Here is a 22,313-nt window from a genome sequence, read left to right on the forward strand (position 1 = left end):
GAAGAAGGAGAGAGAAAAGATCAGTGCATGGTTTCAGAGGGATAGGAGGGGATTCTGGGAGAGGGAGAAGGAGGGAAAACATGATCACACTACAAGAGGGTGGATGAGGGAGGTGGAGTGACGGGAGGTGTAATGGACACAGAGAAGAAAAGTCTGGAGGATGCATGGAAAGGAATCAGATGAAAGCAAAGAGAGATGATGGTTTGATATAAACACTACAATGAAAAGAAAAAGGAGAAATTCCTGTGTGGAAGTGAAAGGCTGGAAGGATCCAACATGGGAGCCTGCAGCAACTTCACTAAACTGTCGGAACCAGATGTGTTAAAGAAAATGTGATGAAGAAACACAACGGAGGCGATGTACAGTGAACTGGATCCTGAAATGTTACCGCTTTATTTATTCTCACATGTCACTCGTCATCCCTCCCTCCCCTTGTTCACCCTAAACGGGGAGGGAGTTAAACCAACCATGACACTCATCACACCATCTCCCTCCGTCCTTCGAGGAGCCGGGACCTTCCTCCTCTCCTTTCCTCTCTGCCGCCGTCCCAGGCAGTTTGAGCTTGCGGTGCAAAGAAGGACCCCCTGGAACCTACCTAGCTGCACCCCACTCCACACCCCACCCAGGCTCTCAGACGCTCATTTCCACCTGGGTTAACTTCTTCAGTGGGGGGCTCCAGCTTTATTCCAACCTGTCACCCCCCCCTGTTGTCGGTGGTACACAGCATGATCTGGCATGTTTTCATTTCTTTTCTTTCCTCTCTTTCTTTTGAATGCAGACCAGTTGGGCTTGCACCTCTGAGGACAAATATACTTTTTACTGACTTACAAAAACACTTACACTGGAATAATTGTGATTTAATGTTATTGTTTATCATGAGTATTGTTTTGTTTTTTTGTATTGATAATTTTACTGACTGTCATTTTGATTTAACTGTTTATTTCATTGTCTCAAGTATGATTCTCATTTAGTGGAGTAGGGAGACGGGTTGGGAGGACGGGACAACCTCTGACTGGGATTTAGTGCACACACATGAAAAATAACCTGTGAAATGGTCCTCAACATTTCTCATGCTCTCCTTTTATGGGTGACAGTTGAGGGTTTTTTTCTTCTTCTTCTTCTTCTTCATGTTGTGATACGTCTCGTGGCCAAGTGGTTGAACAGTTGCCAAAGGGGAGTGGGCGTTGAGGGGGGACATTAGCTGTTGGTGTTTGATTTTCTGTCAGAGCGCAGAAGCCCCTCGGTGCATTATGACAGGATCAAAATGCTCCTCTTGTGCTATCCTCAGCTTTCTTTTTGCGCTTGATTTATCATACAGTTTGCCTCATTTAACAGAGCCAGTGGAATCATCTCAGAATTGCAGCTTTCACAGTGCCAAGCAGGATAATAAAAACCCTTGGTCCAGTTTGTTTATAAGGTTTAACCCCTCAGTCTTGCTCAGAAGGAGCGCTTTATACTATTATTACACATCTGCCATTATTTGCATGTATGTTAATGAGTGCCATTAAGTTAATATGACATGCCGGTATGTTACAGTTAAGCTTTAAGTAGACCTGTGGAAAGCACCAGATCTCGCAAACTGGAATGTTCCCCTTTTTCTTATGAGGAACCGTGTATGAAATGCATTAGGCCACCTAAAGCGTGCTTTCTTTAGTTTGCCAAGTATTATTTGCTCTTTTTTTAAGACTGTCTGGCAAGCACAATCAAGCCGACTCTGTCACGGCCTGCTGCTCTGGGCCACAGAAGCTTGTCACTTCTAGCTCTCTGTCTCTGAACTCTGCCAACAGGAGAGAGCACCGGGATCAAAGTTTTATTTTTTTTTTTCTGTCTAACGCACTTAGCCTACTGAACGTTTAAAGCTTGTACTGTGGCGAACAAATACGGTCATATCTGTAACTAAGGAATCAGATGGGATCTAAAAAGTCTTTCCTAGCTTCCAGGAGGATCATCCTCCTCTAGTTTAGATTTGCCTCTAACCCTTCTCCAGTGCTTTTGCTGCTGGTTTCCCCAAAGTGTTTGTGGCTTTTATTTGTTGTTGCATTGGTTTACTCAGTAATGCTTCTGCAGATTAAATTACTGACCTGAAACATTGCAGGATGAGATCGCACAGCAGCTGCATCACATTTTATGTGTGTATCGCTGCCTTTTTAGCAAGAAGCCTTTAGCTCTGCACCCTTTGAGCAGAAACCAGGTCAAACTCAGCACTCCTCTTCCCACTTCATTCATGTTTAATTTTTTAATTAATCGAGACGCCTGACTGACTCCGTATCACTCAAGTCTTCAACATAGCTGCACACGTCTATGTTGGGGGGGGGGAAAGTCTGATTGTGCGTTGAAACGTGTCCGGAAGACTCTTGAAATGTATCATTGTTCGATGTTGAATGCCTTTGCACATTATCATCATCTCCTGTTTGACTGGCTGAGTTACAACGATCTTGTACTGACTGCTGAAACAACAGAATTACTTACACACCACACACACATAGGGGCCAGTAGAAACGCTTGTCCCTTCAATCATGATTGCCCAAGTTTTAGACTAGAGCCATTTATATATGAACATATATTTTCATGCTATATTTTATATTAAGCTATATGTTAGGGTTATGTTTGTGATATATTTATGTCTATTCGTTTGCCTAAGTGGGCATCAGGCTATGAGATCTGTTCACCAAATCTGCAGTCAGCTCTTAAGTCTTGGCACCTGATGCACTTGTCAGTACGGTCGTGCTGTGGTACTTATCCTCCTACGTAGTCATATTGTACTTCAATCCATAAGAAGTGAAGAGCAAGAACAACTGATTGATCTAGGTGATTTCTTAACAGTGTGGTCGTAGTTGCACTATTTTCAAACACCAGCTGGGCAAAGTAGGATCTACATTTATGTACCGCACTCTCCCAAAGGTCTTAGTTGAAGTGCATCAGGTGCAGGACGCAGGATTTGGGATTGGGAAAATGCCTGAAGCGCACTTTGGCTTAGCACTACACTCATCTCAAAACGGCGGGACGAGGGTCTAAAAACGCACACGGCCTCGCCCCCCCCCCCTCAGAGTTAGCGGACACTACGTAGGGTGCCTCTAGTGTGAATGTTAAATACTTCCGTCAGTTCATGTCACACCCGACAGACTTTATATACAGCATTATGTCCTGAATTTAGCACACACTTTCCAACATCAGACACACACCACAAACCTACCAGTCGGACCAAGCCATGCACAAGTAGACACACACTAAACTTGCAGTCAGAATTACACACACACACACAAACACACTTCCGATTCTCAGCCGTGGCAGTGCACCGTGGCCTGTACTGTTGCTGTCCCTGTGTTTCTTCACAGCTCTACACTTTTGGGAGATGGGTGACGGGAGAGATATCTTTTAAAAGAAGACGATAAAAACTGTATAAAGTAGAGAAAACAATGACTTAAAGAGGTCAATCGTAATGGAAACTCATAAGCTGTACATTTGTAATAAAATAAAACAATTTAATTGTCCTGGGTCCGTCTGCATTTAATGCCTTAATGTATGGGTATTCTCTCAGGTTCAACAGTGAGTCTATTTACAAGTGTAAAGACGTTTTCAGGCAAATCTTAACAACTGAACGAGTCACTTTTAGTCAAATATTTAACTGGTGCCATTGGACAATTCAACTTCATTGTGCTGAGATAATTAAAACACTTGTATAACATCAGATGGGGTGCATGCTCTTTTTTTTTTTATCCTGAATTCAGTGAAATGAACTGATCATAGTCTCTGGCATAGATTAGAATTTTACAGTCACTGAAAGTCGAAGGATTTGCTGTTTTTCCATTATTTTATATGTGACATAAAGCCACAAAGAGGCAGATTCTTTATACATATTTCACACTTCATCACAATCATTTTTAAAAGATCCCATTAATCTCCAGTTCCCTCATGTTACCAAATTTCTACCATCGATCATTCTGCTGTATTGTTGAGCAGATTAAACAAAGCCTCAAGTCTGCTGATGGGAATTTCCAGCCACTGCTGGTGCAAGATTTAATTTACATTAACCCTTACACTATAGTAGTGACTACAATATGACCCTATTTAAACCTCCAGATTTAAAATATGATGACAACTGGTGTCATGTTTCAGTTTTCCAACAAACTGAGATGTATATTCAATGTAATTTCTTAATTCCAGCTCAAGGTCTAAGTTAGACTGATAAATCATCAAGAAACCAAAAAAAGAAACAAAAAGGTGTTCGTATGACGACACATACCACACAGGGTTGCTTACAACAGCAACTTACACTTTTACAAACTAAACCATGACAAGTAAAAGCAACATAACTATAAAACTACCAATAAAAACAAAATATAAAATTATTCACTAAAGGTTGAGGACTTGATGCTCATAATGCACCACTCCTTATGTTCTTAGGTCCCAATGTGAACAATCCAAATGCAGCCAATAAAAACAACTGTGTCCAATCATCTTGGGACCAGAATCTAGATGATGTGCCGTCAGTTATCAAGTGACTATTTTACAACATTTCTGCTGTTTACATAGAGGTGGTTCAGCCCAGCTCTGACAGATAAGCGACATACTGTAGGCACAAGACACTGTAGGCTGGCACTGTAGGCTGTCTCCTTCTCCTCTGTGCAGTCTTCACCTCCTCCACATGAAAATGACTTCAGCGCATTCTTGACTGTCTTGGCGCGGCGGTCTCTTCATTTTTCTATGGAAGTTCATCTGAGCTGGAGGAGCTCGGCAGGAGAACACACTCCTGCCTTCTGCTCCTCTTCCGCCTTCGCTTTGCAATTCGCAGCCTCCTCCGGATCACATCTAGAAGACAAACATGGAAACAAAATATTAATGATGCTGCTCGAGAACATAAATAAGGATGGCTTGTTATCTCCACTACGATTGTGCCTATAAAAAGGCACAATCATATTCAAATTTGGCACAGTTGGCAGCACTGGGATTAGTTTACTGATCAAAGAGAACCGATGAGAAAATCAAAGCAGCTCTCTGGTTTTTAATTCTATCGCGGTCCACCCACCTGCCACGCTGTCGTAGTCCTGCTGTGGGTCACGCCAGTAAAGGCTGGGAGTGATCCTCCAGTGGCGGTACAGGCGGGTGTGAAGCACCGACAGCGTCAGCAGAACGAGCAGGAATCCCAGTGCTGCGGCTGCCCACACCGCCTCATCTGTCCTGGGAGTTCGAGGCAGACCTGTATTTACAGCGGCAGCTCTGGCCTCCGTTCCTGAGGCCTTAGAGCAGTCACACTCTTCACCTGCTCTGCAGCTGCCACAGTCACGGCTGTGACTGGCTGGCTGTTGGTTTTGTTGTATGGGAGACTCTGATTTGGAAACTGTTTTGTGGTCAGAGTGTGCGGCGCTGTGTGTTTTCTTGTTCTCCACCTCCCTTTCTTTAACGTCTACTGCTTCATTATCCTTCATCTTTCCATCTGTTACGCGGCCTTTGTCAACATTTTTCTCTTCTGAGTCATTCACTTTCTCGCTGTGTTTATTGGAGTCTTTCTGTTTTATTGGGTCTGTACCTTCATATTTTGGACTGAGAGTGAGGTCTTCAGGCGTGGCAGTACGGCTTTGTTTACTGTTCACACCATCTGGGACAACGTGTACCCCAGCAGAGGGGTCTGGATTTCTAAGGTCAGACTGTTTATGAATGGGCTGTGGTGCTGCTGTCTGTAACACTGGCCTGCCCTTCTGAGACTGTGAAGGCCCAACTCCTAATGAATCGTTTTTTAGTGTCGTCTCAGATATATCTGAGTTTAAAGGAGTCCTGGTCGTTTGGACCTGATTTTTTATTTCAAACTGAGGAGTTTCCCTCGAATTCGAAGCATCTGAGAGAGTCCTACTCTCTGGAATTGAATCTGCTGATGGTCCAAGCGTGCCGCTGTAGTTCTGGACATCCCGTATCCTTCGGTGGATGGTATTGTTGGTCTGACTGGTCAATAAACTGGAGACTTTTACTGCTGTGGTATGTCTGTTGTCAGTCTCTTCATTGTCCTGTTTTTCTCTAATGGCAGCTCCTGTCTGTCTGCTATTGCCTTCCTCTTTAATTTTCTTCAACAGTTCCTCCTTGGTGCTCGGCTCTCGCTCTGCCTCTGTGGCTCCACTCAGCAGAGAGGAGATGGTGCGCTCACAGCACTGCCTCAGAGTCTTCTGAGGAATAAGAATTAACAGTAACAGTAAATTACTACAAGTTAAGTCAACCAGACTACTAAGAGTACTCCTTTGCTGGTTCTACTTGGCTGCACTTACTAAGAAAAAAAACATATGAATCAACAAAATCATCACCAGTGTGAATCAGTTATCCTGACCTTTGTTTCTGTTGCTTGTTCCAGCCGGTGCTGCCTTGCTGACCAGATCAACAGCAGGTTATATTCTCTTGTCTCGGTCACACCTTCCAGCTTATGTCTTGTGGTTTGTGTAGTCTCCAGCCAATCACAGATGACTGAGGAGGCCACTGTAGGCAGCTCCAAAGTGTGACCCCACGACACCAGAGCTACAGGCTGAACACAGAGCCAAGAGTGAACATGCTGTCTCTCCCTTTCTACCAGAGGCTAAAAAGTCATTATTTTAATGCTAATGCTAATAAATGCTAATGTGGACAGAACATTTACCATGCTTTCACAAAAGCTGTTAAACACTAAATGGGGATTAACTGAGACCTGATGGGGACTGTTTTGCTTAGTTAATGCGTAAGAGGTCTGGTTCTGCAAGAGTGGGATCAGGTTACGTCTACAGTTGTTTGGCCCTTTTGAAGTGTTATGGCTGCCCTCAGTGTCTTTGACAGATGAACAGCGTTTCTTACCATGTCTTTTCTGAGCAGTCGGTGTGGGGTAAGGATGTAGTCTGGCAAACAGGAGCGAGCCAAGCCAGTCAGGAGGTGGCGCTCAAGGAGTGGTACACAGGGATGATAGAGCAAAACAAGAGCTCCATGCTGGGAAATACACATAAACACAAAAACACCATCACTGATCCCACTCTCCACCATAAACACAGGCTTTCTACTGACTCAGATTTCACCACGGCTTATAAAATGCTATAACCACGTGTCACATTTTCTCCTTATTTGTCGATAGTGTTTTTCAACTAACAAATATTCCCGAGGTAAAACATGTCCTGTTTTCTCCGTGGAGAAAACCGCCAATGTGTTAAACCAGCTGCAATCCACAGTACATTCTGGTTTGATGGTGTACAATGGCCCATTAATAATAAAATAAATACTGCTTGTTAAATTCCTGACATTGGATGAAATTAGAGTTCAATGGCAGCTCTGCTACTAAACAGGTACAATGCAAGTTCTGGCATCCCTGTATTACTCTTAATATAAGCCGCTCTTGAACAATACACTGATTGTGTCTCTACTCCAGTTTGATGAAAACTGCTGAAAGACTGCTGGCTTGGGAAATAATATAGAAGGGTCAGTGGGGAAATTTGGAAATCAAGATTTGGGTCTGTGTCTAAACTCTTCTCTGCTGCTGCTGCTGCTGCTGCTACAGCACCAGCGTTAAAACCACAACCATACTGTCTATGTCTACATGCTCATGTGAGCGCTGAATGTATGTGTGGCGGCTGTGGAGAAAAGTCTCATACATAAATTGATGTGAGAGAGAAGGCAAAGGTAGAAGCAGCATTAAAAGGTGTCTGAGTGACTGAAACTTACGTGCAAGTTATTGAGCCACCGTTGAGGAGGACAGTACAAGTACTCTCCACTCTCTGCCCTCACAGGTCTGTGCGCTCCACTGCAACCCGCATAAATGCAAACACAGAAACACAAGTTAAATTAAACGTCTTCGATAGGCCTTCTACATGTTGCATATATTACTTTATTGCCGCACCACAAAGCAGAGAAACTGCAAGAACGATGTATAATATGTGAGCATGTGTCAACGACGTGTATAACTTTGAGACGTGTCACCATGTCTTTGCACTCGCCTGTTAGGAATGGCGTCCTTGTAAGAGATGGGTGTGTCCATACATATCTGCCTGGCAGGCTGCAGTGAAAGATAAAGGTCAGATTAGATTCCAGTCGCTCTGTCTGAACACCCACTGATCAAACCCTCAAGACAAATACATCATTTCATTTTCTCAAAGACGCAGTAACTAAAACGTTTACAAGGGGAATCTTTTGTTTTATTTTATGCATTAGCTTCAGAGTTGTAAAGTGTGATGGGAGCCCAAAGGTTGGGCAAAACTCAATAAAGATAGCAGCAGCTAAACTAAACAGCTCTGTAATGTGTTTACTCACCTCAGGATCAAACACAGTGTCAATACTTGGGGGTTTCTGTGTGATGGGAATGAGAATGAACACTGGTGAAATAGCTGACGGAGCAACTTGAACAACATGATCAATGAGCAGTACACAGAGGTGGTTATAAATTGTTTGAAGAGCTGATTTGTTATACTGGCAGTGCTAGCTGTACAAGGTTTGTAACAAAAATTACATCCCCATGATTGTTTTAACTTCCTGGCAAACAGTGTTGCGGCACACCCCACCCATCTGAGCTTTTGAGACAGTGGAGATAATGTGTAACATAGATTGTGATGATGAAGAGGTCTGTTGTATCCATGGTTACCTGAGCAGACTCTGGCCAGGTCGACACTGCGCAGTCCCAGTGAAACGCATCAACAGGAAGATCTCTGTCCAAAGAGAGCTATCACACGCACACACATTGAGTGGATTCTGACGCCATGTAATCACTGAGTATAACCAATGTTGCTAAAACAGTGCGTGGCGCGCACACACAAAAGCACACAACATGTATTAAGTCTGTACCTTTCCACTGTCACATCCGGGTCCCAGAGCCTCGGAGGCGCCGTACCGACCCAAACTGACCCACAACGCGGCCAGCACGGTCACTGTCAGCGGTGGGGACGTCGCTTGGCTCGGCATGGTGACGACCAGTCAGTCATTCAAGCGTGGGCCCGCATTTAGTTGGCTGCCATGGCTTCTCAAGCTAAAGTGGCGAAAGAAATTTCCTTTCATAATCCCAAAACACAGAATTTCTTTGGCAGAGATCCATAACAGAGGAGAGAATGTGGGTTAAAAGGGCAACCATCCCCCGCCGTCCGTTGTCTTCCCTACGGTAAGATAACGATAGCTAGTTCTGCTACACTATAACATTGAGAGAGAGAAACGGCAGAAAAACAAAATGTTGTGCACTTCCATAACTACTTCGCCACCATAAAATACAAAAGATGTGTTCTTGATAGATAACTTCTTCCTTACACATTTCAAAATACAACCGTCGGTGTTTGAATTTCATTGGTGAGGATATGCTTCTAACCTCAAGATATAAGTCAGGTATTTTATATAAAATCTATAGCAACGAAAAACTAAATATTTGTTTAGTTAAAGGTTTCAGTTAACATTTTAAGGCTGTTCTAGTAGTTAATCATGCCAGTATTTGCGGAATAAATAACATTTCCGGAAGTTTGGTGACTCTGTTTTTTCCGGCTAACTTTACTAAGCTACGGAAGCTGTAAAGGAACAGAAGGGACACGTTTGACTAGAAGGACCAGTCCATTGGACACTGTAGATCCTCTGGGAGGCGACATAGCTGGATTAAATGAAGGAAACGGGGCAACATTTTCCAAACGACAATGCTATATATTATTACAAGAGGCCAAAGCATAATCTTAATCAGAAATCACTATTGCGTGTGTGTAACACATTAATTTCCACAGACTTGTGCAGCAGATCATGGATAAGTGAAGTCTTACAATACACCTGTAAGACTTTATCCGGGATATCCTCTTATACTCATGCAGACTTTGCAGTTACAATACAAGAGCTGAAAGCCGTAAAACAAGCATTACCTGTTGGCACAGGTAAAACAGCCACTCCAACTGGGTAGGGCCCACAAGACAAACAACAAGTGTAAAATATCCATTGTAAGACCTTGCTGCTTTCAAAATAAAACTGTCAGAATAAAATGAATATGTGCAATTTAAGCATGCAACTAGTTATTGTACAAGAAAGAGCAAAAATGTTACTGAATGCAGTAGTGCTGGCACATAGATAGTGCACTTATATGTCACTGGTAAATATTCTTCCTCAGAGTGGCTTTATTTTGAAACTTTTTTTAAGGAAGTGTCTTGGATTTAGGCCCTTTAGACAAATTCTCTGTTTCCACACCCCAAAGCTCCACACACCAACACCTTGTCATAAAACTGCACAGGTAGGTGCACTACAGGACACCTGGCCTCCTGAGCAGAGGAGTCTGGACCTATATGGAGTCCACCCTCCCAAAAGGTCAGTATTTTTATACTTTAATGAATAAAATAAGTGTAAGCTTGATTACATTTTTTTCTTTATTTTTTAATTGAGTAATGATTTTTGGAGCACAGCAACTTATCACTTTATTACTGTTTATAGAGGTATATCTATGACTATTGTAACCTATTTTCTACTAAGGGCGTGGCACTTTTCTGAACTGTTATCATAGTTAGGTAATTCGATGGATTTATGGCTAAGGGCATCAGAGAGCAATCAGTTTGCAGGGACCTTATTATTGATTGCAGGGACCATTGATTTAGCACTTTATGTTTGATTTTTATTCCTCTGTGTTTTAGACTGTACAGTATATGGTTTTAACCTGACTATAAAATTTAAGGAAGTGGGATAATGAGGAAGTGCAGCCTCACCGTGTTTTCATTTGTTTTTATTAAGACAACGTAAAATAAATAGCTTGCTAAAACATGTCATCGCTCATTGCAGTATGTGGTTTAGTTTAGTTTTGCATTATAAATTACAAAAAAATCAATAGTCGGTCGTAAGCGAAACATCACTAATGATGTCACCCTGATCTGTTTAGCTCCTGATGGAGCTAACACTGCAGGCGCCAAGCAGCCTGCAGCGATCACTTCTGGTGGTCTGCAGCCTGTTGCTGAGGTAACAGAGCCCGTAGACCTGGGCAAGACGGAGGGAGACAAGGGTCAGCCTGGGTGCCCTTTAGGAACAGGAGATGAACTGGTGAGCATGTGAGATATTCAGAAGAGATTTAATGTTTCTATTATTCTGTAGTTTATATTCACAAAATCCTAAATGATACAAATAAAAATGCATTTTGTGTTACTGTAATTGTGAACTCTGTTTACGTGTATTCATCACCAGGCTCTGGATTTTTAAGACTGTAAAGGGCAGATAGAATGAACTCTGTTTTTTTCTTTTACTAGGAGATGTATTCACTTGACAGCTCTCCAGACAGTGAAGATGAGGGCATCGGGAAGAATGAAAAGAAGAAGAAGAAGCTGAAAAAGAAGAGGAAGAAGAAAGTAAGTGCACCATAAAGCTGCTGTACTATTGGTGAACATGGACTAGAACATAATGGATCTGTGCTTACAATCTAAACTCTTTTGATGTCTGATAAGAGGAAATCATGTTACTACATGACAGTCAGTCGATCATGTGGCAACTTCAGGGTGTTGTCATCATTGGAAGCTACACATGTGAGGTTTCTTTGGATTAATCACTACTGCTGAGTACTGAGAAATGAGGGGAGGAAGTGGAACGTAGGCCTCACCTAGTGACAGCCAGTAAAACAGGAGAGAAGCAGAATAGAATTCACTTTTGCAACATTTGGCTCATGGTATTGTGGGATTAAGTGTTTGCGTATATGCATGCTTGTGCACCTGAGCTGTGTGCGTTGCCAAGTGCTTGAAGAGCCCCTCCCTGCCGCTTCCAGTTACACCACCTCCTCTAAGTGCCAATGACAAAGTGTCGCTCCAGTGTGCTCGAAGTGACACATCCAGATTGTCATTTATCACTTTCTTCAACAAAGGAGCATAAAAATAAACCTGTTCAAGGTCTACACAAAGTTGAGCAATAACTTCCCTGCCTTTTTCTTAACAGGGCTCCAGCTCATCGTCTTCATCTTCCTCCTCCTCCTCCTCCTCCTCTTCCTCCTCCTCCTCCTCCTCCTCCTCCTCCTCCTCCGCCTCTTCTTCCAGTAGCTCCTCAGACAGTGATAGTGAGGTAAGTTCCAGATTGGCGTGTATTGATCAAGGATCTCCTGGCTGTGTGTAATCATGAAAAAATAAAAATGTCGTGCTTTTGGTATCTTTGGGCATTTGTGGATATGTAAACACACCCTTGGCCTTAGAAGCTAGTGTTGCCTCCTTTAGCAGAAATGCCTTCTTGATATGTTCAACTTCTGTCCTGTTCAAATCTTGTCAACCACAAACTTTTCTGAATGTCTAACAGAGCTCTATAGATCTTGACACAATACCAGAGGTTACGTAAGGCAAGTTCTACCTTTTGCTCTTTCAGGAAATTCTAGTTATTGACAAAACTTAGGAACAACTCAAAAAACACAATAAAACAGCACAAGGTGTTGACCTGGCCTCCAAATTCACTAGATCCCAAACTGATCAAGTATCTGTGGGATGATCCACAGAAGCCCCTCCCCTCAAACCATAGGACCCAAAGGGCCCCACTAACAACATTCTGTTGCCAGACACCACAGGACACCCTCAGAAGGACCATGTCCATTCTCTGATGAGTCACAACTGTTTTGGAGGCACAAGGGAGACCTACACAATATTAGGAAGGTGGTCATAATGTTATGCCTGATAGGTGTGTGTGTCATTTGTTTGAGTATCAGTTTTATTAACAGGCACTTTTAATTTGCTTTTTCAAACGGGTTGTTTACAACACATTCAACAACTTCGAGGGGACGTTTAGAAGGAAAATACTGTTTCCATGGAACTCCTGTCTTGCTCCAACATGTCAGCCATGCATAACACACAATACCTGTTACATACCTTAGACTTGTCAGTCATGACAACTCTGACTCTTTGCTGATCTCTTGACTAGGCAATGTGCAATGCTCATAATTTGTTTATATTTGAGGCCAGATTAATTCAATTCAATTCAATTTTATTTATATAGCGTCAATAACAATACAAATCGTCTCAAGACGCTTTACAAAAACCCGGCCTGAAACCCCCAGAGCAAGCCTGAAGGCGACGGTGGCAAGGAAAAACTCCCTTTTAACAGGAAGAAACCTTGAGCAGAACCCAGCTCATATGGAGGGACCCATCTGCCTAAGACTAGCCGGTTACAGACAGAAGAAAGAATTACACTTCCAGCATGTTAAAGAGGCTGCAGTGTTGTCTATATAAATCCTTGGCCACAAGCATGAGTTCATATCAGCACTAAGGGGATTGACAGATCCTTCAATAGCTTTAGTGAGGATATTGTCTAACAATACAGTCTGTTAAATGGAATTTGAAAATCTAAAAACTGCACTTTTGGCAAATCGGGCTCTAAACCAAAGAGCAGAGAAATGCAGAGAAAATTTCAGCTTTGACTAATTTAATGACATCTACCTTCAAGTGATTTCAAGTCATATGATGACATTTTATGCTCATTTTCAGAGGGTGTGAGTGGAAAGTCAGGAGGCGCAGGAAAAGCCAGTGACTCAGCCCTAGCTAGTTTTTAAGATGAGATAAGTTTAATAGTTACATGTGACAAAAGGTTGTTCCCCATCTGGTTCCTTCTTGATGGAACTGACAGTTTGTAAAGAGGTTGTAGACAGCAGGACAAAAAAGTGCACAAAGCACTGGAATGCATTTCACCCAGAGCACTAGGCGGTGGCTCGAAGGACCTGGATCTGATAGCACACAGTATCTGTCAGGAGAGGGACGCACCTAGTTACAATGTTTGAGACACCTTTTGTATCTTACACAGCTAATCTATGACTTTAAAGGCGTATGCTATTTATGTAGCTTTATTTGGAGCGCCCCAGATACCACTGAATATTTCTGTGCACTTGGGGATTTATGTGAATGTGTACAGGAGCGTTGTATAGTAGCATACCTGCTCGCTTCCATTTGCAAAACTGAATGTACCATAGGTAGTATTATCTGTGCATGCCTTTTCTCATCTGCTGGTTTTTGGCTGCATGTCTGTAACAGGTGACCATGCAGACGTTATCTGATTGGACAAATTCTTACCCGTGATACTGACGTCATCTGTCTTTTTATTAGCAAATGTAACACTCACCTGACAAACAAGTTTCATGAACAATAAAATGCAGTTACTAGAAGATTAATGGCAATATCTCCTTGCAGGATGACAAGAAGAAGAAGAAAAAGAAAAAGGAGAAGAAGGAGAAAAAGGATGAGCAGACAGAGCACGTATGGGATAGTGTTATCATATGTTCAACTGGTAAGTGAAACATTTCCCACTTGCACTGTTTTGTTTTGAGATGTTTTAGGTGGTGGCTGATATTAAGTCCCATAAGATTAATGCATTCTCATATCACTTTGCATATCACGTTTTTTCCCATAGTATTAAAAAGTTAAAAAGTTAATTTTGTCTTTTCTGATGTTGTTTTGTTGTCTAATCTCTCCTAAGATTTCTATGCAAATTTGATTAAAGGCATAGAATGAGAATGAGAGTTTCAGAATTTATACTCAGGAAAACTTTACTGTTTGGATTTTAATTGCTTCCATTTATTTTAAACCTAAAGTTTTTGTGAATAATAATGAAAAGTATTAAAAAGTAGCTTTATTGAATATTTCCAGGCTTTGACGACTGTGCTGCAGGAGATCAGCGCGTGACTCGGGTGAGAGAGAACTCAAACGTTGTTTTGATAATCCTGTGGCTGTAAAACTTTACATTACATTACAAATATTTCCCCCTGTTAGTGCCCTCCGGATTTATTTTCATCAGAAGAGGAGGATGAACAGAAGAAAGATAAAAAGAAGAAGAAGAAAAAGGACAAAAAGAAGAAGAAAAAGCAGAAGAAAGTAAGTCAAAATTTCCCAGACGTGTTGTGCAGCAGATTTTTTAGTAGAGTACCAAAAATGTGAAGCACTAATATATGAAATACTCTTGTTGTCTATCTATATGTTGCTAAACATCTACCTCCTGTGTCACAGGATTCTTCTTCCTCCTCATCTGATAGTGAAGATGGAAAGAAGAAGAAGAAAAAGAAGAAGAAGAAGAAGAAAAAGAAGAAGAAGGTAAGTCAAAATTCCCCAGACACATGGTGCAGCAGATTATACAACAAACCTACTGAAATGGTTTTATCGGCTTGGCAAAAATCTGAAGCAAGACTATATGAAATACTCTCATTAACTTTATGTGGCTGAACATCTACTTCCTCTATCCCAGGATTCCTCTTCCTCCTCATCTGACAGTTCATCCTCCGACAGTGAGGATGAAAAGAAGAAGAAAAAGAAGAAGAAGAAGAAGAAGAAGAAGGTATTACATTTTCTTTCTCTTGATTGTTACCTGTTCCATCTATGATGCTACTGTGTAAATACAAGTGATCATAACTGATATATTGTTTTATTCCTGTGTTACAGGACTCAAGCTCCTCTTCTTCAGATAGTTCTTCCTCTTCATCGTCTTCTTCTGACAGCGATGATGACAAGAAGAAAAAGAAGAAGAAGAAAAAGGACAAGAAAAAGAAGAAAAAGAAGGACAAGAAAAAGGTAAAGATGTGTGGATGTTTTCTCATTTGCCCATAGCACCCTCCAACATACATTTATGTTATTATTTTTCTACAGACCGATTCAGCAGGAAGAATACAGTCACATAAGCAAGATGTTAATAATGATAATGAAATATATTTTTTATTTGCACTGTTGTGCATATACAGTTGCCAGTGACTAATTTGTAATAGAAGACTTGCGTCACAGATCTAGTCCAGGTCTTTTTTGCATGTTTGGCAAACTGAAATGATTTTATTTATTTTTTTTTAATTGATACAGGATTCCAGCTCTTCATCTTCTGACAGTGAGAAGGATAAGAAGAAAAAGAAGAAGAAGGACAAGAAAAAGAAGAAGGATAAGAAAAAGGTAAAACTGTTTTGTTAAGTTTTGCTGCAGAGCTCCAGGTCAGGGGTGAGACTCCAAAAAATATGAACTTTCAATTCACATGTGTCTGTACTCACATGATATTTCCGCTGCCATCACAATATGAATATACACAAGTAACATATAAGAAGAAAAAAAAAAAAATCAATATCAAAGAAAAATCGTTTTTTACACATACCACATAAATATTTGATAATTAGATGGAGCCATGGATACACTGGCAATGCCACCACATCATTTGGTTAATCAGATGAAGCCCCAGCTAGCCATCAGCTACCCTCAGATTCACTGGTATTCAGTTGGTGGCAGTTTCTTTACTAAAACAACAGGGGAAGCAGCAGAAATGAGTGGGGATAGTGTGGGCGCACTTATTTCAGTCATATCTTTATCACAGTATTGAAACAAACGCTGCTGTAATGCTGATGTAGGTCCCATATTAGTTTCTAGATACATGGGGATCATTTCTTTGTATGTTTTGCTTAAAAAAATAAAAAATAAATTAACTAAATTTTCCCACACTGCACACACACCGCTTAGCTTGTCAGGGCCAGTAGGAGAATGGCATGATGATGATGACATATTACATAGGGCTGTATTTGCAGACATGATGGCAGACATAAAAATCACAAAAGAGATCAAAATCTCAGATTTAATGCATGAAAAATAAATAAGGAAGTACCTTTCTTCTACCACTGACTGTGCACCTGCAGGAAAATAGTGTTTCCATACTGTCTTAACACCTCACCTCATACTGTTTTTTTTTGTTTTTTTTAAAAATGCATGTGTTTCTTTCACAGGATGAAGAGCAGAGTGAGACCAGCAGCGCTGCTCCTCTTTCAGCAGCAGGTGAGTGTTTGTACTCTCAGGAAATCACCAGTAACTGGACATAACAGCTGCCGTCACTGCAGCCCGACGCGCTGATGGTGTTGATGCAGTATTGTTGGACTTTGTCCCTTTCCACAGATGGTGAGATTGCGGGAACAATTGCTGATGGGGATCAAAAGAAAGATGACAAGGTGAAATGCTGACACACATGGTCACGCCACACATAAATGAACCAAAACACAGAAAATCATTGCTTACTTTTCTCACAGCAGGCCAAGACCAAAGAGTGTGAACTCCTCTCTCCAGTGGCTGGTATGTATGCTACTCTGGCTCTTTGAAAGATCAAACAGTGACGGGAGGTTTGACCAACTATTTTGATTGTCATTATTCTTCCTGTCAAGCATCGGGAGCAGAGGAATTGCCTTATTGTATTGAGGAGGGCCACCTGAGTGACGACGAGGGGGAAGGAGGGGAGGAGAAAGATAAAAAGAAGAAAAAGTTGAAGAAGAAGAAGACAAAGGTAATGGATGAGCCAGCATTCACACTCACATCCACACTGTGACTGCTCCAGTTCTATTTTATATTAGTCACTCAACAAATTACACTTTTCATGCATATACAACCAAATGCACCATTGCAAATGTCTCCACAATTGTCCCCGCCATGCCATCACACAAGTGACTACAAACACTTTTATCATGTATTTATAACATGGCTGGACAACATGGAACTAGTTCTGCCAGACTGTAACCAGCCCGGTCAGACCCTCGTAGACCCTGAACAAAGTGGTTATAATGCATCACCTCTACCACACACTGATGCAACATTTATGTCATGTGCAAATCTCACGTTGATTGTGTTTTCAAACAGGATTCTGGTTCATCTTCAGACAGCGAAGACGACAAAAAGGAGAAGAAGAAGAAGAAAAAGAAGAAGAAGGTATTCAGAGCAGTGAATACTGCATGTCTGCTGATGATTTAATTGTAACATAAGAACAAAATGTAATGTTTCACAACTTTTTACATGAAATTACCGAAATGATGCAGAGTAAAAGGACTTTCCGTGTGCAGGACAGGTCATTTGAAAACTTGCAATTGTCCTTAGTTGTGAATGTAATTGTGTCTATCTGTTTGCAGATATAAATGCAGATTTTTGTGTTCTGTTTGATCCACAGGACTCCTCCAGCTCATCCTCTTCCTCATCTGATAGCTCCTCATCAGACAGTGAAGATGAGAAGAAGAAAAAGAAGAAGAAGAAGAAGAAGAAGAAGGGTAAAAAGAAGAAGGATAAGGTTTGTGTCTTGACAATCACTGCATGTTCTATTCTGTTGAGTGGTTTTCTTCCATGTTGGATTGATATTAAATCATTCTTGTTGGCCTTTTTGTACAGGATTCTAGCTCTTCCTGCTCTTCAGACAGCGAAGATGAGAAGAAGAAGAAGAAGAAGAAAAAGAAGAAGAAGAAGGGTAAAAAGAAGAAGGATAAGGTTTGTGTCTTGACAAGATCAGTTTTTTGCTTTTTCTCTGTTCTTGTTGTCATTGTATTGAGAGTAATCATTCTTCTTTCTCATGTTTTACAGGATTCCAGCGCTTCCTCCTCCTCTTCTTCCTCTTCTGATAGTGAAGATGACAAGAAGAAGAAAAAGAAAAAGAAGAAGAAGGTGAAAGCAAGATCATTTTTTAATATGTTGATGTATTTAATCCTTTTCTGTTTTTATTCTGTTTCTTTATTATTTTAATCAGTGTCACCTCATGCTCATGAACAGTCTTTGGTCAGTTTGATGTGCAGTTGACCAATGAAACTGCAAAGTAGGAATTATGAATTAACCTTATCTCTTTGGCTGACCGATGTCATTCCTAGAAGGCCAGCTCTTCTGACGATAGCTCCTCTTCGTCGTCATGCTCTTCTTCCTCTGACAGTGATGGTGACAAGGTGAGGTGACGACGTGCAAATATAATGTTGACTTCTTCTGAGTAAATGAGTCATTCAAGTACATCATGAGTATGTGTGATTTTTACTTTAGAAAAAGAAGAAAAAGAAAGATAAGAAAAAGAAGAAGAAGAAGGACAAGAAGAAGAAGAAAAAGAAGGTAAGAACAAGAATCAAACTCATTTTTTTTTCCCATATAAGGGTTTTGGTTGATTTATGAATTTCAACCGCATTTGTTATTCTTGTATTGTTACACTGAAGAACATTGAAACTCTGTATCTGCTGCATGCTTAACAATGAATAAAATCTGATGTGCATCTTTTCTGTCTAGGATTGTTCCTCTGACTCCTCCAGTTCCGCTAGTGATGACGATAAGAAGAAAAAGAAGAAGAAAAAAGACAAGAAGAAGAAGAAAAAGAAAGACAAAAAAAAGGTTAAAGATAAAAAAAAATCCAACACAGCCTCTTGCTTTCTAATATATTTGTATCTAATGCACATTAAGGTGGGAAACTGCAGTACAATAACACAACTGTCATATTTACATCCAAGGAGTCGGGTTCTTCTGGTAGTGAGGATGACAAGAAGAAAAAGAAGAAGAAAGACAAGAAGAAGAAAAAGAAGAAGGACAAAAAGAAGGTAGATTAGGAGACGATAAAGTAGGATATATTTTAGTTTTACAAGGTAGATAATGGATAATGCAACGTTGTGTGTTTTATATTTGATCAGGACTCAAGCTCCGGATCATCAGGTTCATCTGATAGTGGCAGTGACAAAGAAAATAAAAAGGACAAGAAGGACAAGAAGAAGAAAGAGGATAAGGTAATCCCCTAATAGAATGAGAATGTAATCAGATTATGTCCATTGTGATTGAGGACTGAATGCCCCTATTTCCTGATCTCTCCTCAGAGTTCACAGTCATCAGGAAGTGAGCCTGACGACAAGAAGAAGAAGACCGTAAGTTTGCTTTTAATATAAATGATGTGACAAATAGCATTTTAAGCTCTAAGGTTAACCTGGGTTTCCGTGTTCAGTATCCTTCATGTGGGCTGGTTGGTTTCATTCCAGGAAAGCCCAGATGGTGAGAAATGCAGCGAGCCAAAAATGGAAGTTTCAGGCTTAAGCGGTGGCGAACTTTCTGCTCCCAGTGGCAGCAGCTCCAAGACAGGTGGTACTTCTGCCGCCTCCTATGCGTCACTCCCCTCCAAGCCCGTGGTAAAGCTCGATCCTCCGCCTCCCTCAGCCGTCTCCAAGGCCCCCGCCTCTAGCTCCTCACTGACTATAGGCGATCGGGCCCCTGTTCGCAGGCCTGTCAGCCCCATGGAGTCCCTGATGGGGAGCCCAAGGAGGTATGGAGACGGGACGACCCGATCCACCACCCACCTCACCTCAAGTGACCTACTGAGAGGCCCCAAGCCTTATGGCACATGAGATGTTCCAGATTTGAACAGAAGTTACTGATTAAAATGAGATGTGCTCCAGTGATGCCCTCAGACCTTTGAGAAAAATAGAACCAGTCAGTGTGATAGGAGAAAATTCAAGATGTTTTCAGTTTTTTTGGTGGATTAGAGCGAAGTTATATGCACGTTGAGGGAAATTATCATGCCATGAAAAATGATTATATCTAATGTTCAATTGAAAATAATTTACAGAGGAAATATCAATTTACAATTAAACTTTGATGGAAAGAAATACAAATGTTTGTTTTGGGGAATAAAATAGTATGGTTTCATTTTTCTGTGTATTCATTTTCTTATATTGTTATGCTGCCTTCACATGCTCCTACAACTCAGGTACAGAGAAGAAACTGACATAGTAGAGATCATAGTCTAACTGTTTATATTGTGGAATCTGAATGAAGATGAAAATGAGAAAAAAAGCCTCCGAAAGATTTTTTAGTAACATAAGTGATAACAACTTAGATTAGACCTGCATACAACCTGTAGCAGTATATACTGGAAAATGCTGCTTATACTGTATGTACAAAGGAGGAAAAAAGAGGATGCTTTATCGCTCTGCGTCCATGAATTCTCCCACATTTGCCATACTTTGTCTCAGTGCTGGTGAACTTTCATTTTAAAATGATATTATGTCACTGCAGGACATACAGTCCAGAGGTATCCAGTATCGTCTGCATTGGTACGGAGATTCTGCACTGACTTCCAACTCTGTTCCACAGTATGTTAACATATTTTATTTTTTTTTTACTTCATAAAAGTTAAAACAAACAAACAAACAAACAAAACTACACCTAATGCTACAACCAGTGGTGGTAAGTGACTAATATACAAATGTACTCCTGTACTCCACATAAGTACATTTGGCACAACCTTATAATCCAAAGCAAAAACAAAAACAAAAAAAAGAGAGAGAGAGATTTAAAAGATAATTTCATGGGTTTTTATTTGGCATAAACCAATCCCGCATTCTGTCTTTTAGATCATCAGAGATTTGTGGGGAGTTAAATAATACGCTTTCAAACGTAAACTATTTTACAATATATATATATATATATATATATATACACTATATTACCAAAAGTATTCGCTCACCTGCCTTTACTCATTCTATGAACTGAAGTGCCATCCCATTCCTAACTCATAGAATTCAATATGATGTCGGTCCACCTTTTGCAGCTATTACAGCTTCAACTCTTCTGGGAAGACTGTCCACAAGGTTGAGGAGAGTGTTTATAGGAATTTCTGACCATTCTTCCAAAAGCGCATTGGTGAGGTCACACACTGATGTTGGTCGAGAAGGCCTGGCTCTCAGTCTCCGCTCTAATTCATCCCAAAGGTGTTCTATCGGGTTCAGGTCAGGACTCTGTGCAGGCCAGTCAAGTTCATCCACACCAGACTCTGTCATCCACGTCTTTATGGACCTTGCTTTGTGCACTGGTGCACAGTCATGTTGGAAGAGGAAGGGGCCCGCTCCAAACTGTTCCCACAAGGTTGGGAGCATGGAATTGTCCAAAATGTTTTGGTATCCTGAAGCATTCAATGTTCCTTTCACTGGAACTAAGGGGCCAAGCCCAGCTCCTGAAAAACAACCCCATACCATAATTCCTCCTCCACCAAATTTCACAGTTGGCACAATGCAATCTGAAATGTACCGTTCTCCTGGCAACCTCCAAACCCAGACTCGTCCATCAGATTGCCAGATGGTAAAGCGTGATTCATCACTCCAGAGAACGCGTCTCCACTGCTCTAGAGGCCAGTGGCGGCGTGCTTTACACCATTGCATCCGACGCCTTGCATTGCACTTGGTGATGTGTGGCTTGGCTGCAGCTGCTCGGCCATGGAAACCCATTCCATGAAGCTCTCTGCGTACTGTACTTGGGCTAATCTGAAGGTCACATGAAGTTTGTAGCTCTGTAGCAATTGACTGTGCAGAAAGTCGGCGACCTCTTTGCACTATGCGCTTCAGCATCCGCTGACCCCTCTCCGTCACTTTACGTGGCCTACCACTTCGTGGCTGAGTTGCTGTTTTTCCCAAACGCTTCCATTTTGTTATAATAGAGCTGACAGTTGACTGTGGAATATTTAGGAGCGAGGAAATTTCACGACTGGATTTGTTGCACAAGTGGCATCCTATGACAGTTCCACGCTGGAATTCACTGAGCTCCTGAGAGCGGCCCATTCTTTCACAAATGTCTTGTTTCACAGTCTGCATGCCTGAGTGCTTGAATTTATACACCTGGGGCCAGGCCAAGTGATTAGAACACCTGATTCTG

The 22,313-nt window shown here is 41.4% G+C and overlaps 2 protein-coding genes across 8 annotated transcripts; one reads left to right on the top strand and one right to left on the bottom strand.

Annotated features, from left to right (window-relative positions):
• Positions 1 to 8: 8 nt before the first annotated feature.
• tp53i13 (tumor protein p53 inducible protein 13) lies at positions 9 to 9,607 on the bottom strand. 2 transcript variants are annotated; one of them, XM_084558610.1, is made up of 9 exons: positions 8,776 to 9,528; positions 8,576 to 8,653; positions 8,248 to 8,283; positions 7,935 to 7,993; positions 7,663 to 7,741; positions 6,808 to 6,936; positions 6,314 to 6,505; positions 5,027 to 6,155; positions 9 to 4,809 (listed from the first exon to the last, which is right to left on the bottom strand). In XM_084558610.1, exons 1-9 carry the CDS (start codon positions 8,890 to 8,892, stop codon positions 4,703 to 4,705), a joined length of 1,926 nt encoding a protein of 641 aa, XP_084414736.1. In that variant the 5' UTR covers positions 8,893 to 9,528; the 3' UTR covers positions 9 to 4,702. The 2 variants fall into 2 exon arrangements, with proteins under 2 accessions (XP_084414736.1, XP_084414737.1); XM_084558611.1 differs by having other exon boundaries at positions 4,670 to 4,809; positions 5,027 to 6,152; positions 8,776 to 9,607.
• Positions 9,608 to 10,129: 522 nt separating this feature from the next.
• On the top strand, positions 10,130 to 20,312 carry LOC311498152 (uncharacterized protein). Of its 6 annotated transcripts, none has more exons than XM_084558607.1 (26): positions 10,130 to 10,254; positions 10,817 to 10,974; positions 11,178 to 11,276; positions 11,854 to 11,976; positions 14,076 to 14,172; positions 14,532 to 14,572; positions 14,655 to 14,756; positions 14,889 to 14,972; positions 15,124 to 15,213; positions 15,318 to 15,446; positions 15,726 to 15,812; positions 16,628 to 16,676; positions 16,794 to 16,846; positions 16,925 to 16,967; positions 17,057 to 17,175; positions 17,526 to 17,594; positions 17,830 to 17,946; positions 18,045 to 18,140; positions 18,234 to 18,314; positions 18,518 to 18,586; positions 18,678 to 18,743; positions 18,915 to 19,016; positions 19,133 to 19,219; positions 19,310 to 19,402; positions 19,490 to 19,537; positions 19,649 to 20,312. In XM_084558607.1, the coding sequence occupies exons 1-26, from the start codon at positions 10,233 to 10,235 to the stop codon at positions 20,009 to 20,011; spliced, it is 2,487 nt and encodes an 828-aa protein (XP_084414733.1). In that variant the 5' UTR covers positions 10,130 to 10,232; the 3' UTR covers positions 20,012 to 20,312. The 6 variants fall into 6 exon arrangements, 5 of the variants coding, with proteins under 5 accessions (XP_084414733.1, XP_084414732.1, XP_084414734.1 ...); XM_084558606.1 differs by having other exon boundaries at positions 15,124 to 15,208; positions 15,316 to 15,446; positions 18,515 to 18,586; XM_084558608.1 differs by having other exon boundaries at positions 18,515 to 18,586; positions 18,915 to 19,015; positions 19,130 to 19,219; positions 19,649 to 19,836.
• Positions 20,313 to 22,313: the final 2,001 nt, after the last annotated feature.

This window comes from Chelon labrosus (assembly GCF_963514085.1).
Source record: "Chelon labrosus genome assembly, chromosome: 13".
NCBI lineage: Eukaryota > Metazoa > Chordata > Actinopteri > Mugiliformes > Mugilidae > Chelon > Chelon labrosus.